The sequence below is a fragment of the Filicampus tigris genome, chromosome 20 (assembly GCF_054856515.1).
Source record: "Filicampus tigris isolate MCC_2025a chromosome 20, RoL_Ftig_1.0, whole genome shotgun sequence".
Lineage (NCBI taxonomy): Eukaryota > Metazoa > Chordata > Actinopteri > Syngnathiformes > Syngnathidae > Filicampus > Filicampus tigris.
The window spans coordinates 14,986,263-15,001,540 of record NC_141236.1 but is presented as its reverse complement, the minus strand read 5'-3'; the positions used below and the strand labels follow the sequence as shown (position 1 = coordinate 15,001,540).

General features: G+C 52.5%; 2 protein-coding genes across 14 annotated transcripts; one reads left to right on the top strand and one right to left on the bottom strand.

Moving 5' to 3' along the window:
• The first annotated feature begins 119 nt into the window (after positions 1–119).
• LOC147128622 (tumor necrosis factor alpha-induced protein 2-like) lies at positions 120–7,892 on the top strand. 11 transcript variants are annotated; one of them, XM_086018402.1, is made up of 11 exons: positions 1,209–2,158; positions 2,240–2,667; positions 2,755–2,966; positions 3,040–3,154; positions 3,227–3,513; positions 3,595–3,687; positions 6,447–6,600; positions 6,754–6,798; positions 6,862–7,014; positions 7,098–7,222; positions 7,509–7,892. In XM_086018402.1, the coding sequence occupies exons 1-11, from the start codon at positions 2,038–2,040 to the stop codon at positions 7,678–7,680; spliced, it is 1,905 nt and encodes a 634-aa protein (XP_085874528.1). In that variant the 5' UTR covers positions 1,209–2,037; the 3' UTR covers positions 7,681–7,892. The 11 variants fall into 11 exon arrangements, with proteins under 11 accessions (XP_085874520.1, XP_085874528.1, XP_085874526.1 ...); XM_086018400.1 differs by having other exon boundaries at positions 1,209–2,667; positions 3,227–3,349; positions 3,416–3,513; positions 6,670–6,798; XM_086018394.1 differs by adding an exon at positions 120–1,202 and having other exon boundaries at positions 2,051–2,158; positions 6,447–7,014.
• ckbb (creatine kinase, brain b) lies at positions 7,879–14,037 on the bottom strand. Of its 3 annotated transcripts, XM_086018435.1 has the most exons (8): positions 13,889–14,031; positions 12,631–12,831; positions 12,258–12,412; positions 10,196–10,328; positions 9,943–10,114; positions 9,745–9,868; positions 9,037–9,226; positions 7,879–8,325 (listed from the first exon to the last, which is right to left on the bottom strand). In XM_086018435.1, the coding sequence occupies exons 2-8, from the start codon at positions 12,821–12,823 to the stop codon at positions 8,147–8,149; spliced, it is 1,146 nt and encodes a 381-aa protein (XP_085874561.1). In that variant the 5' UTR covers positions 12,824–12,831; positions 13,889–14,031; the 3' UTR covers positions 7,879–8,146. The 3 variants fall into 3 exon arrangements, with proteins under 3 accessions (XP_085874561.1, XP_085874560.1, XP_085874559.1); XM_086018434.1 differs by having other exon boundaries at positions 9,943–10,328; positions 12,631–12,834; positions 13,889–14,037; XM_086018433.1 differs by having other exon boundaries at positions 9,943–10,328.
• Positions 14,038–15,278: the final 1,241 nt, after the last annotated feature.

The following is a 15,278-nucleotide window of genomic DNA, read 5'->3' as shown; positions in this document are numbered from 1 at the left end:
TGCCGTCTTTGATCAGCGCTCGCCACGTACGTCTCCAAGTTGCGAAATGACGTCGTGGCCACTGGCGGAGTTGGGGGCCGGGCGCCCGGACCCCCCAGATGTGGGTATATTTTCCCGGTATTTTTTTCTCCACATTTTCCCCATTCTCCGTAGAGGACAAAGAGTCACCCTCGTAAGATACTCGTCAAAGTCATTTTTTCAGAAAACACGAAAAACTGAAGCGCATTCCATTCCGATGATCTTATACGTATTAACAATTTCATTTCAGGTGTAAAATCGAATGATCTGTTCATCCAAGGATGCATCTGATTTGACCAGAGGTGGCCAGCCTCCTGAGGAGATGTTGAAGGCAAAAAAAGACATTTTGTCAAAATCTGAATTTAGCCGTTATTTTCAGAGGCTGACGAAATGACCGCCTATCAGCGTTTCCTGAAGAATGTTTTGGCTTTGTAAAAATAGTTTTTGTTTGTTTTGCGGAACGGATCAAAGTCCCGCTCCGCCACTGGTTATGACGTGACGATGACACACGCTGTGGCCTTCCTCACACTGGGCGGCTGGAAATGTTTCACCTGGATTGGCTTTTAGATTGGGAGAATAGTCACCTAATCGCTCAAGTCATTTTGGACTTACTTTGACTCTGATGGCACGAACAAACAACCAATATTGTGTGATTTGCATTGTCAGTCCTCCAGCTCATGGAAATGTGCAAAGCTTGATTAAATGGGGAGGCAGTTGGACGATGAATTTGTTCTTTTTTTTCTTCTTTCCTGGAAAGCTAGAAAAAGGACGTGGGCAATCATGCGACCAGGCGCGCATGTAGACCTTTAAACAAATGTAATTTTCCCCAAAGGAAAGTTACATTTAGAAACAAAAACAGCTTGCTTTAATTCAGAATTGCTACATGCAAACTTGCATGCGTTTCAGCTTTTGAGTCTTCAAATGTTGGTCAATGTGCGAAAAGGACAAAAGTGCAAAGTTGGCATCCATGTGCAGACAAACAATGCGAAGGGGCAGGCAATCTGCGTTTCGGGTGTCAGGAGCCTCATTGCAAGAATGGTGTTGTTTTCGTTGTGGCGTTGAGCTGCAGGCTCGTGTGTCAGTTCCATGACGCCACCTGTAGGCCCCGCCCCCTGCGTCTGTCTTTTGTCACTCGGCAGACATTTAAAGGAAAAACTTGCAAGAAGACGAAACTGCCTCCTCACGTGAGTTCAACGTTTATCATGTGATGTCATCGTGTTGTAGCAGCAGTAACGCGCGCCCTTCACGCATCCAATTTCTCACTGACTGCGGTCAAGCTATCACGCTTTGCTTTTTCCGTGCATGCACGGTCAAACTATCCGCTCCTAAATTGTTGAGTCCGCGCGTATTCTAAAGTTTAAAGCAGGTCGGCCCGGTCCGCTCGACTTCCGTCCCCCAGGGGACCACCAGGTGACGGAAGTCGGCCAGGGACCGTCTGTCTGATTTCTCTACTGTCTCTACTGTATTTTGTGCAGACCTTGCCTCAAATTTGTGAAAAAACGCTACAGTAAAATCAGTCCCAGCTTGGCAAGATGGTGGCATTCCTCTCCAGGAAGAAGAATCCACTTGGATGATTTTCTACTTCTTGGAGGAATGTTTTTTTTTATGGCAGTTGGAACTTGAGGGAAGTGATGAATTACGTTTTGTATTTTGGGCACAGTTGTGACATGCGGGAAAGCATTTAGCGCAAGGTTTAGAATACGCGTGCACTCAACAATTTCACAGCGGATAGTTTGACCGCGGAAAAAGCAAAGCGCGATAGCTTGACCGCAGTCGTTTCTCCGTCCGTCCGTCCATGTTGTCTACCGTTTGGTCTGAATGTCTTTCTCCATCCATGCTACTCGGTCCTAGACTCAACTAGCCTAGCTCACAAAAGTCCCATTCGATTCTGCCTGTTGATGGAACAGCACAGGAGAAATAAATAATGACACTTTGTGAGAATACAAAGTAGCCCGCGCACGGCTCATACAACATTTAGTGGTCGCTTTGTGTCTTCACCGCTGGCACCGAGCTAATTTAATGAGCTGCTCAGGTGAAAGAAGTTGCGTCATGGAGGACAACCCAGAAGGAGAGAGCAGAAGGTGGCCGAAGTTCCTCGGAAGGTTGCGGAAGAACGTCAGGCCGCAGGAACACGAACCAGGTGAACCTGGAGACCGGGGACACGCGCGGCACCGGCTCGCGAGACACATCACGTCCTCGCTCTTTTCATTTGCGCACGCAGACGAGGTGGAGTCGGAGGACAGCGACCGCAAGAGGGACGACGAGCTCGAGGAGACCGGCAGGACCTTGTCGATCCGGGAGGAGGAGCTCCTGAGTCGGGCCCGGCCCAGCGAGGAAGACGTGGACCGGCTCTGGCGAGACCTGGAGGTCTTGAAGCTGCGGGTCCTGACGACCGTCCAGCAGAGCTTGACTTGCGATGACCCGCACGGCGGCGGCCGGCTGGTCAGCGCCGTGGCCGCCATGCGGCTGCAGGAGGCGCTGGACCGGCGTTGGGCGGGCAGCGGCGGCGGCCCACCCTGGCGACCTCTCAAATGTCTGGCCTCTCACAACGCCCTGCTCGCCGACGTGGTGGAGTCCAGGCTGGAGGAGGCCGCCCGAGACGCAGAGCGGGACGGGGTCGGCGGCCTCTCCACACCCGTCAAGAGGCGGGTGAGTGGCAGGCCGTGACGTGCTTTTCCGTCGCCCCACCTCGAAGCTCCGAGCTGATGGTGCGATCACGTGACCACGCTGGGCCAGGTGTGCGGCATGGGGAGGCGCGTGAAGGCGGACCTGCTGCGATGCGCGCGCGTGCTGCAGCCGTGTTACGGGCCTCACGTGGACGTGCTCAACATTTACGCCGGTTTGTGTCAGCGTTCGTTCTCGGCCCGACTGGGCCGCATGATCCGAGGCGGACTGGAAGCGGACGACTGCGCCTACCTGCTCTTTTGGGTCAACGCCTTCTACCCGCAGTGAGGACTCCCGTCGTCCTTTGAGGGCGCTGAAAACCTCCGGCTGAGTAACTAACGCCGCGTGTGCGTGCAGGGAAGTCCTGCGGCATGAAGAACTGCGCGGGAAGTTAAAGACTGGCTGTCTGGGCGCTCTGCTGCAGCAGGATCAGGTGCGGCAGCTGCAGGAGCGCTTCATGAACAGCAAGGAGGTCAGGACCCAGAGCACAACAACCAAGAAGACGCGGCAATTAGCGCCGAGTCAGCGTTTGTTTCCTGACCAGGAGCAGGTCTCCTCGTGGCTGCGGAAAGTCCTGCGGAGAGAAGAAGACAAGTGGCGCGGCGCCGACATGCCAGAAGTCATGGAGGACTACTTCTTCTGTCCGCTGGCCATCGACGTCATTCAGGTGGCGAACGCTCGCCAGGCGTGTCTCGCGCCTTTTACTTGTCAACCGGCCTTGATGTCTTTCCAGGTGATAGACGGATCCCTGGCAGACTTGAGCTGCCTCCTCGCTGAGGATGGCACCAAATCTCACAAGGGGGCAGCTCACCTGGAGCGCTTCCTCCTCAAGTAGTGCGGCGCGCCGACTGAGACGACAAGGCGTGTGGTGAGCCACGTGGCCACACGCTGACTGACGGGCCTGCCTTTCAGGTACAAGAAGGCATTGGAGAAGTTGGCGCAGAGAAAGGATGAGCGGGCGTCAGCATGGATGAAGGCTCACTTGGCCTGCGAGGAACAACTCAGGTGACGCCGTCAATCAACATTTTTTTGCCACGGGATCGATGGCCCGGGAGTGGCCGCCACTCTCGCGATTCACTCTCGCAAAAGGCACAACATCAATCAATCAATCAATCAATCACATTTTATTTATATAGCACTTTTCATACATAAAAATGCAACTCAAAGTGCTTTAAAACATTCAAAGCAAAACATAGAATTATCTTCAATCAAAAGAAAAGATAAATTATTTAAAAGTTGTTGAAAGCCAAACTAAAAAGGTGTGTCTTGAGCTTCCTCTTAAAAATATCAACAGTCTCTGCAGACCTGACATCCTCTGGCAGGCTATTCCAAAGGTGAGGACCAAAATGGCTGAATGCAGCCTCGCCATGCATTTTGGTCCTCACCCTTGGAATAAATAAAAGGCCGGCGCCAGAGGACCTCAGGATCCGCGAGGGCTGGTATGATAAAAGCAAATCAGATAAATAAGATGGCCCAAGACCATTAACACATTTATAAACTAATAAAAGTACTTTAAAATCGATCCTGAAACACACAGGGAGCCAATGCAGCAATTTCAAAACTGGCGTAATGTGCTCCCGCCCTCTGGTTCTCGTCAGCACCCGAGCGGCTGAATTCTGCAGTAGTTGCAGTGGTGAAATGCTCTTTTTCGGGAGGCCAGAGAGCAGGGCATTACAGTAATCTAAACGACAGGAAATAAAGGCATGCATCAGCACTTCCGTGTTAGCCTGAGAGAGAAACGGGCGGACTCTGGCGATATTCTTAAGGTGATAAAAACCAATCTTGGTTACATTTTTAATATGAGGAATAAAACTGAGCTCAGAGTCAAAAATGACGCCAAGGTTCTTCACACAGTGTGAGGGATTAAAAATGTGTAGTTTTGGTAAAAGCTTCTCTCTCTGACCTTCGGGACCGATAACTAAGACCTCAGTCTTGTCCTCATTGAGCTGTAGGAAATTATCTGCCATCCATGACTTGATATCTAAAATGCAATTTAAAAGGGTATCAATGGGTCCTGTGTCATCAGGAGACACGGCAATATACAGCTGCGTGTCATCAGCATAGCTGTGAAAGCTGATGCCGTGTCCCCTGATGACATCCCCGAGGGGAAGCATATAAAGATTAAAAAGTAAGGGGCCTAAAATCGAACCTTGAGGAACCCCACATTTAATTTCATGAGTTTTAGAGGAACAAGTATCCATACTTACAAAGAAATATCGGTCTGTGAGATAGGAATAAAACCAGTCAAAAACAGTACCAGAGATGCCCACTAGATTTTTAAGTCTATTTAATAAAATTTGGTGATCTACTGTATCAAAAGCAGCGCTTAGATCCAGTAGCACCAAGACTGTGAGTTTTCTCACGTCTGCAGTGCACCTAATATCATTTAAGATCCTTAAAAGAGCAGTCTCCGTACTGTGGTTCATCCTAAAACCAGATTGATATTTCTCCAAAATATTATTTGTATTTAAAAAATGATTCAACTGGATGAAAACCAGTTTTTCTAAAATCTTACTTAAAAACGGTAAGTTGGATACGGGTCTGTAGTTATTAAAAACGCTCGGGTCAGAACCGCTCTTCTTCAGAAGGGGCTTCACCACCGCCGTTTTAAAGGCAGCTGGGAAGACGCCTGTCTGAAGAGAGCAATTGACTATATTTAAAATTTGTTCTTCAAAAAATCCATAAAATGTCTTAAAAAGAAATGTGGGAATTGGATCCAAAAGGCAGGTTGTTGGGTTTACCTGGGAGAAAACTCGAACAAGTGTCCTTGCATCAACCAGGGCAAAACTTTCCAGTGTTTCCTCATGTAAATATGATTGTCCGGGTTTATTAAAACTTGTGTTTTGACGGGCTAAAAGACTGGATCTTATGTCATCGATTTTACTTCTGAAGTGGTCTGCAAAGTCCTCACAGAGAGCATCTGTTGGTCTCTGTGGGGACTTATTAAAATCAGAACTAGTTAAAAGTTCAAAGGTGGAGAAGAGAACCCTGGGGTTGTTTTTATTGACTGTAATGAGGTTTGAGAAATAGGAAGATCTTGCCAGTTTTACTGTTTTATTGTAAGATTTCAGTTGTTCGCATAAAATTTCATAGTGTACTGTAAGTTTACTTTTTCTCCACCTCCTCTCTGCACTCCTGCATTTTCTCTTTGATATTTTGATAGCATTGTTTCTCCACGGGGGTACAGTCTTTGTTTTTGTTGTTTTAATTAAAAGTGGAGCTACTGAATCTAATGATGATTTAAGATGTAGGTTAAAATTGTCAACAATAAGATCACAGGGTGCAGGTAAAATGTCAGCAGGAGTGTTTTTTAAGATCTCGATAAAATTTGCTGCCACCTCAGAAGATAGGTAGCGTTTCTTCACTGTTCTGACCGGGACTGCTAGATGGTTAAAACTGGCGATGTTAAAATAGACACAGTAGTGGTCTGACACTGCCAAGTCAACAACAGAGGACACACCAGCAGACAAGCCATAGGTTATAACCAAATCCAGGGTGTGTCCTCTGTTGTGAGTTGGCTGCAAGACGTGCTGTTTAAAATCCAAGCAGTTTAAAAGGTTTGAAAAATCTCTGGATAGTGGGTCCGAGATGTTGTCCATGTGTATATTAAAATCGCCAGTTATTAATATTCTGTTATAACTGGAATATAAAATGGATAAGAATTCTGAAAATTCTGTACATGTGATATGATGATTGATCTTGCTCGATTGACTGAGCAAGGCAATATGCACCCAAGGCTGACTGATGACTTGTCATGTCCGCAGAGATTACATCAGAAGTCAAGCGGGGAGTCAACCGGCGAGTCAAGCAGGGAGTCAAAGAGGACGTATGTGTTGGCACCGCTGCGAGGCCGTTTTGGACGCGCTGAGGGAGTTTGCCTTCTCCACTTTTACCCGTCCCATCCACGGGCAGCTCAAGGTAAGGAAGCGCCGCCTGGTTTGCCGTGGACAGCGGCGCGCACACCAGCGCATGCGCGCGCATGTTCAGGTGTATTACAGGCAGCTGTGGACGGCGGGCTGGTCGGACGGCTCACTGACTCCCGTGGACTCGCTGCTGGATTCTCTGTTCCAGCTCTTCGGCCTTTACCTGACGAGCCTCAAAGCTTCCTGCAGACACGTCAGTCTCGCCTTTGGCTCGCTCGCTCTCCCCTGCGCAACACGCTCTTGTGTGTCGCCGCAGAGCTTGGTGCGCACGTTCCAGCGGGAGTTGGTGTCAGAGTACATGAGGAGGATGTCGAGGGGCCGCCTGAAGAGCGGCGAGGAGCGGGCGGGCGCGGCCGAGCGGCTGCTGGCGGACGCCGACAAGATGGAGGACTTCTTCCACGCGGCGGCGGTGAGACGCCGTCCTCTCCCAAGATGTTTGTTGCCCCGTCGTCGGTTCGTCTCGAGTGCGACGTGACGCGCGGCTGCGCCCAGGGCTGCGGCGAGCGCTCACGCTTCGGGCCGATGCTCCGCCACCTGGCCGACGCGCTTCGTCTGCACCATCCGGCAAGCTTCCGCCAAGAAATGGCCGCCTTCGCCAGGGAGTTCCCGGACTTCAGGTGTGCTCCTCTTCTCGTTGGTCAGTCAGACTCGACTGCGTGCCGAGTCCGTACGCACCGCCACAACGTGACCGTTGCAAAGTGCGGCGATGTTATGACGAACGCGCGTTCAATCACGTGGCCGGCAGCCGCAGCGACGTGGTGACGAACACGCACAACTTGATGACGGACTCGCCTGGTTGCCATGACAACCTGACTCCGTTCACATCCGGTCGCCACAGCGGCGTGACGGCTCGGCGACTGTGACAACGTGACCACAAACGACATGCCCGCTTGTTCCTTTCAGTGACCCGGCATCGTCGGCGCCGCTCGCCCTCAAGTCGGACGTCTCGGCAGCTGACGTTGGCTCCGTCGGGCGCGGTGCAGAGGAGGAGCTAGCCTCCGCCAATCAGAGGCCGGCGCTCTTCTCCCGGCTCAAAGGCGGCAAAGGGGTCGGAACCACAGCCACTCGGAAGTGATGCAAATTGATCGGTTCCGGTTGGAAAGATGATTTTTGACAGCACGAAATATGTGCGGTAGATGGACGCTTAAGGATGATTGTTGAAGGCTTCGTGCAAAACGTATGAGTTGGGACATCGATGCGTTTCTCCATTCCAGATGCAGTCCATCAAGTGAGGAAAGTGTATGTGTGTGTGTGTGAGAAATAAACACTTGGAGGTGTTTCACAGACTTTATTATCATCATCATTATTTTCATGATTGTTATTGTCATTATTATTATGGGACGTTTCAGCTGCTCCAAACAGCAACTAGAAAATCAAGGTGTCAGACATCTACGTGGCTCACTAACATCCCGTAAGACGGGTCCTGCTTCAAGTGGGGGGCGGGGGATCGAGGGTGCGGAGGTGTAGGGCGGTTGGCGTCAGGGTGTGGTTACGGGTACGAGAGATTACGTGAGGGGTGCGAGGTGTAAGAGGTGAAAGCTTCACTTCTGCTCGGGCATCAGGTCGTCGATGGCGTCTCCGGCCTCCAGGCGTTTCTCCATGTCCACCAGGAGGTTGACGCCGTCCACCACCATTTGGACCAGCTCCACTTCGGAGAAACCCAAGCGGTCCGCATTGGAGATGTCAAAGACTCCGCCTACCGCTGCCGTGTCCACGCCCCCTGAAAAAAAAACACAAGCGTGCTTGAGATGGCGAGGAGGACTCCAACCAGCTAGCCAATAGGTCCCTACCCAGAGGTACCCCCAAACCCAAGGTTTGCCCTGCCAAGGGCCCTTCACCAAAGGTCCCGCCCGAAGGCCCCCCCACAAAAGGTCTTTCAACCGAGGTCTCCCCACCAAAGTCATCCCCCAAAACCAAATCCCCCAGCCGAGTTCCCCAGCCAAAGGTCCCCGCTGCCAAGGTGCCCTCACCAAAGGTCCTGCTTCACGTCCTCTGACCAAAGCCCCTCCTTGTCCCCCCCAAGGGCCCACCCAAAGCCCCCTGATTATCAGTCTCCCCACTGAGGTCCCCCCCCGCCGCTGAAATCTCCCGGAGAGTTCCCCTACCAAAGATCCTCCATCTGAGGTCCCAGTCCCCTGCCTAGTTTCCCTCACCAAAGGTCCTCAGGTTGAGCAGCCCTTGCCAATGATTGCCCCTACAAGGTGTCCTCACCAAAAGTCCTCAGGTTGAGCAGCCCTTGCCAATGATTGCCCCTACAAGGTGCCCTCACCAAAAGTCCTCAGGTTGAGCAGCCCTTGCCAATGATTGCCCCTACAAGGTGCCCTCACCAAAAGTCCTCAGGCTGAGGCCCCCCTCCAACGAGGGCCCCTACCCCCGAGGTCCCGCCACCAAAGGTTCCCCCTCAACAAAGTTCCCCTGGCCGAGAGCCTACCTGTTCCTCTTTTCTGCAGCCTGAGACGTTTGAGGACTTCACCGAACAGCTCGTGCTTGCTGAGGTTGGGAAGTTTGACGTGGACGCCAGCGCGCAGGCCAGTCCCCAGGTTGGACGGGCACGTCAGGACGTAGCCCAGGTGCTCGTTCCACATGAACTCGTGACTTCGCTCCTTGAACAGGGACTCGATCTGCAGGACGAGACAACGACGCACGCGTGAGGTGCTCGGGGTCGTACGGACTAGTCGATTAGTCGCCTTCGTTACTCCACAACGATGTTCAGAGCGCGACGCGTCGCTTATCACGTATTTCAGTCGGTCCGTTTTTCTGATGCAGTGGCAGGCAGTCAGCAGAACGCAGCCATCCAACGGGGAAATCAAGTGAAACCAGAGCCAGCAGATGATAATTCAAAAGACAAGAGCAGAGCTTCTCATTAGGCATAGTTTGCTTATGGCCAATTTTATTTTCTATTGTCTTGGTTCTTGCGGTTTGCGCTGCGTTGCTGTATTTTGAAATTTGGTTATCAAGTGAGAATTCTGAATTCTGGCCAATTTAATGGAAGCGTCCCGTGAATAGAAACATTTGGTCAACTACTTTTAAGTTCCCGATTAAGAGCTAAGCTTCCGTTTTGTCAATTGCTGCTGTCTTGCCATTTATGCTCACGGTACGTGTCCAACTTGGAGAGTGACTTGGGACTGGAGTGACTGACCTTGGTGAGCCCGGTGCAGAATCTGGTGAAGACCTCCCTCATGTTGCCGCCTTTCTGCATGCTGATGACACGCAGGTGGTCTTCCTCGTTGACCCACACCAGGAAGGTCTTGTTGTCGTTGTGCCTGCGAGCGCACGCGAACGTCATGGCGGCGCTGGCGCTTTTGAGCGAGCGGCAAAAAGTCGGGCGCGTTCTGACCAGATGCCGCGACCGTCGGGCCAATCGCGAGCCATGCCGGACGCCAGCAGCAGCGGTGAGACGGGTTTGTCGAAGAGGAAGTGGTCGTCAATCAGCTGCTGCTGTTCCTCCTCCGTCATGTTCTTCAGGGCGTAGTAGTGACCTTTCAAATCACCGTCCAGGGCGTCCAGACCTGCAAAGCCATCACAAGCACAAAGTTGCTGTTTGGCCAGCAGGCGGCGCTGCAGAGCGATCGTGGAAAGTGATGTCATACTTTGGATGGAGAGGTCCTCGATGGCGCGGCGTTCCCCGCGGCTGCAGTGAGGCGGCAGGCAGAAGCCGCGGATGCTCCGGCCGGTCCGAACCCGCGAACTCAGAACGTAGTTTGGATCCAGATCGTCTCCGCCCTGGAACCGCCCCAAGCCCAACCCTCAGTGAATGCGACTCAAAGCATAAGAGACTGGAGACAGAAAGCAGTGGTCTCCTGGCTGGGGGATATTCCAGAAAGCAGGTTATGTGAGAAATCTGACTCGAGTTAACCTTGAGATGAGGCAAAGTCCAAAGTGCCTCTCTCACAGGCAGAGACGTTGCTGCGACGCGGCCACCGGTAAGTGGTGGCCACTCAGCAGATAAAAATATTGCTTGCTGGGCGGCTGCGGCTCACTTGGAGGACTGAGTCATCCGGCGATTGGCAGTACGAATCCCAGCTCCGACTGTCTGCTGCCCAAGAATTGAACCCTGAATTGCTCCCAGTGGGCCCGTCGGTGTATGATATGAACGTGTGCCCCGAATGGCTGAATGTGAGTCTCTGGACAGCTCTTTGGGCACTGGCACTGTGTAATTAAAGCGCTACTGTATATGAGTGCACTCCACTTAGCATTTCGCATTTGCCCGTGCTCTCCCCAGGGCGACTTCTGGCGCAGACCAATTTGGCCACGAGTCTGTGTAGACGTCTCCGGGACCTGAGACCATTGAGACTTGAGAACATCTCCAAAAGATCTCAGAAAAAAAATTGAACATGTTTGAATTCAGAGCGACGCCCTTGCGACCTGACATGTCGCCAGGAGACGTCGCGGAGACGCCGCTCGCCGTCAGGTTACCAACTAGTGTCCAGGCCAGTCAATTAGGCCTTTCTAATATCCGCGGCAGAGAGCGGGCAAAGTGAAAAGCCAAATCAGTCAATATAACCAGACAATGACTCTACTTGTCACAGCATTCAGGAGACATGTGAAGAGAGATTGGCCAAATCTGATCCGTTTGATGACATGACTAGAAATTAGCCTATCCAGGACTGACTGATCTGAGAAAAGACAGCATTTTGCGGAAAGATTTCCGTCTTTTGCCCATCATGCTTCGGCCTCGCTCACAAATTTGTTCTTCTGCCTTTCCGAGTAAACTCTGTGAGACCAGAGCTGCTCGGACCCTAACCCTGACATTTTGCCAGCTCCAAAGAAAGGTAGTCAATTTCTGACTCTAGCTCCAGAGTCTGGATTAAGGTTTCTGATGCGGGGAATGGGACGGGACGCCGACATCATCTGGCCCACCCTGGGGTCCGTGCCAGCCTCAACTCAGCAGTTTTCCCGACGTCAATGGGCGCGACTTGTGAGTTTGTCCAACCCCTACACGGAATACTGGAATCGGTCCCTGGGTCCAGACGAAGATCCCGATGTGGTTGCGCTGGTGTAAAATTCCGGTCCTCTCCTCTCAGGCGTGACCCAAGATGTGTGCTGGGCCGACCCCAACCGCGGCCTGCATTGCAGTGTGCAAAAGGGACTTTTGGACTTGGTAACTACTTGTTTTTCATCTAGCTTTTGGACCCCAGGCATCTTATTATTTTAAAACAGAGCGGCGGGCTTGACTTCTCTTGGTCGTATCTTGTATAGGGCCAAGCAATCATTGTAAATGGTTTGAACTTCACGTGTGAGTCACCCTCGCAGGGTTGCTCATTTGGTGGCTTGAATTCTTCTATCCGCCACCATTCTTGTAGTGGAACTTGTTCATCAGTTTGCTCCCTCGCTGCTGCTATTGCCTTCAGCGCTGCGGCGCAGTTTTATTGCACAGAATATATTTTCACGACGTTCGTATTTCAGTACGTAGCTCGACATTTCACACCGTCGCCACGGTGAAGCAACATGCCGGGGCTCCGTTGATGTTGTCTTTTTTTTTTCAGCCGAACTAACCTGCTGTCGTGCAAGTGAATGTTGCGTTTGCCATCTCAGAGGAGGTCCACAAATAACCGGGGCTCGGACTGCACAGGCGTGCAACCTGCTTCTGGAATGGCCCCGTTGCTTCGTTCACTTGTGTTGTCGTTTACTTGAGTGGCGGTAGTGGTTTACCTGCAGGTTCTCTGGGTCCAGATCAGTCTTGTGCTTGTCATCGGGTTTGTAGCCCCCATGGCGGTCTTCGATGATGGGGTCCATGAGGTCCCGGAACACCTCGTAGGTCTCCTCGTCTCCCGCCACGCAGCCCACCGTCATGATGAACGGATGACCTGAGTGCCCAAAATCAATGTTGTTGTCGAATACGCTTCTGAGCCAATTCAGCTGCTCTCCAAAGACTTTATTTCCGGGTAGATCGGCTGGAGTCCAATTAAGAGGCAGAAAGCGGCGATAAAGCCGTGGATCCAATTAAAGTTTCTAATCGGCCCAACTCGCGTTGAGTTCACGAGTCATGCCGGTTCATTTGGATCTTGGGGGCAGGGGAGTTTACCTGGATTGTCCACGCCAGTCTGGATGACGTCGTCCAATGTGAAGCCGCTGGGCGTCTCCTTGTCCCGCAGTTGGGCGTACATTTCGGGTGTGAGCACCTTGGCCATGTGGTTGTTGTGCTGGCTCAGGTCGGGAAACTCCTGCTCGGCCGAGTAGTTCATCTTCATCTTGTTGTGCGTGTTCCCGAAAGGCATGGCGACTGCTGCTGAACACACGCGCGCGCACGCACGCACGCACGCACGCACGCACCAACAGGACGTTAGCAGGCACCGACACGCGTCACGCCCGAGCCGCAGGCCAACTGAGCACCTACCTACCTGGAGTAGTTTTTGATCATTTTCGGGGGACTGATGTATTCAAGCTTTGGTCTTGGACTTTTATACATTTTTTTAGCTCATAATATTGTGACTTTCTTGCTTTGACTTTCTTAAAATGTTGGGGTGTTTTTCCTCCATAACTATGTGTTATTCTGCCTTTATGTGTAATTTGAATATGGCTTTCGCGTCAAATTTGGACTTGTCCTCTTTTATATTGTAATATGAGCTCTTGAGGAATGCAACCTCTGTCTTGGGCTTGGGCCTACATCGCCGCTGTGTTTGAATGTTGTGTCAAAAATGTTGGGGCATAAATTTTCCTCCTCACAAATCATGAATGTTAATGCACAAAACGGAGGCCCCAAGTCCCATTTTGCTTGGAGTGGGCCTGCTGCCCTCCTCGATTGATCCCCGATCGATTGATCGCTTGCGTGTGTGTTGAAGGTCACACCGGCCGAGCTGCGTTTGTGCGCAGTGACGCAGCAGCGCGTGCGTGCGCGCGGTCGGGCGGGCGTGCCTCGTCTTCTAGCTCATCACCTTCTTCACCTTCACCTCTGACCTTGTCACGCGCAGCCGCAAACCACACGCCATGTGCGTGCGCTCAAAGACGATTAGCGGCGATGCGCGCGGCCGGTGCGCGCATTTGCGCTGACTGCGCAACACCTGCACGCGGCCGCGAACGCGCGCGGCCACGCGCGCCACCTCGGCGCGCGTCGCGTGAGAATGAAAATAAGGGCAAAGAAATTAAGAGGAAATAGCGGGAAAGGATGTTAAAGCGCGGCTCTTTGTTCTGACAGCCCCCAGCCGTGGTGACGTGACGTAACGGGGCGTGCGTGCGTGCGTGCGTGCGTGAAGCAGGGGGTGGGGGGCACGGCGTGCATATGACGGACGGTCTTTCCTATCGACGGCACTGATGAGATAGATGGTTGGATTATTGGGCCTTACCTGCGGTCGGTTCCGGTGGAGCGATGCTGTGCAAAGGAAGCTGAGCTGAGCTGAGCTGAGCTGGTCTGGTCCGGTCCGGTTCGGTTCTGCTGCGGCGGCGGATTAGAGCGCGTCCAGCTTTTTATATCCACCCCTCGCAGCCCATTGGCTCCTATTTGCGGTCCATTCATTCCATTGGGCGGGAAGCGGTGGCCGCCGCCGCCGCCGCCGCCGCCGCTGCTGTCACATGACGTCACTTGGCATGAAGAACCGAGCTCGGGTTCGGCTTTCTCGTGCGTTTGGCGCGAGAAAAGTCCGACACGCGTACCCATGGCAACGCCTTCTGCGGCCTGCTTCATCATCATCGTCGTCGTCATCTTCATCGCCCATTTTTGAGTGCCACAGCAAACGTCTCCGCTCTCAGCCAATCACAGGCTTCGTCCCCCTCCTCGGCACGCTATTGGCTGGGCCTCCATCCCTCCAATGCATTGATGACTTTCTCAATAGGTGACCTTTCACCTTTCCGCCGTCTGCGCTTGCCTTGTGAATCTTAACAACCTTGCAACAAAAGCGGACCGCAGACAAGCAAACCTTTGTGCGCGCGCGCGCGCGCACGCATTATGTTAGCCTGTCCGCGTGCACTTACGTGTGCTGCGCGTGTGCGTGCACACGCGTGCGTATGTATAAGCGTGTGGGGGTGTGTGCGTGTGTGTGTGTGTGTGTGTGTGTGTGTGCGTGTTTGTGTGCGTGTGGTGCGTGTGCGCGCATGAGCTGTCCTCGCGGGCTACTCATAGGCGCTTTGTCTGAACAATCTGGTTGGAAAGGAAGACAAGGATGAAGGATGCGACCGGATGATGGCGATGCACTCCGTCCAGTGAGGATGAAGACGACGAAGAAAGCAGTTTTTGTTGTGTGTGTACTCGCAGCCTCTCCTTGGCTCCGATTGGTCGCCTGCATGGCGGTTATGTAAGTGGCTGACAGGCAGGTGCATTGTGGGACATTTAGCCAGCATCGGTCTGACCCCATTTCGTCTTTGTCGCCACGACAACCGGCCAACAAGTGCGCGCGCACACACACGCGCGCGCGCACACAATCAAATGAATTCGGTGACAGGCCAGGCCCCGCCCGCCCCTGATGATCAAGCGACGCTGATTGGCTGTTAAGGAAGGAAGGAAGGAAGGTAGGAGGACGTAAGGACATGGCAATCAAGAGACGAGGGGGCGGGGTTAAAGCGGAGGGAGGATAATCTGGGACGGAGAGGACCATGTGACTGTTACCATGACGACCAGCTGCTTGGTGATTGGCCGTTGCTGCAGGACCTGTCATGCAGTGTGTGTGTGTGTGTGTGTGTGTGTGCGCGTGTGTGTGTGTGTGTGCAGCTGCCTATGGAGAAATGAAGCAATGCTTGAGC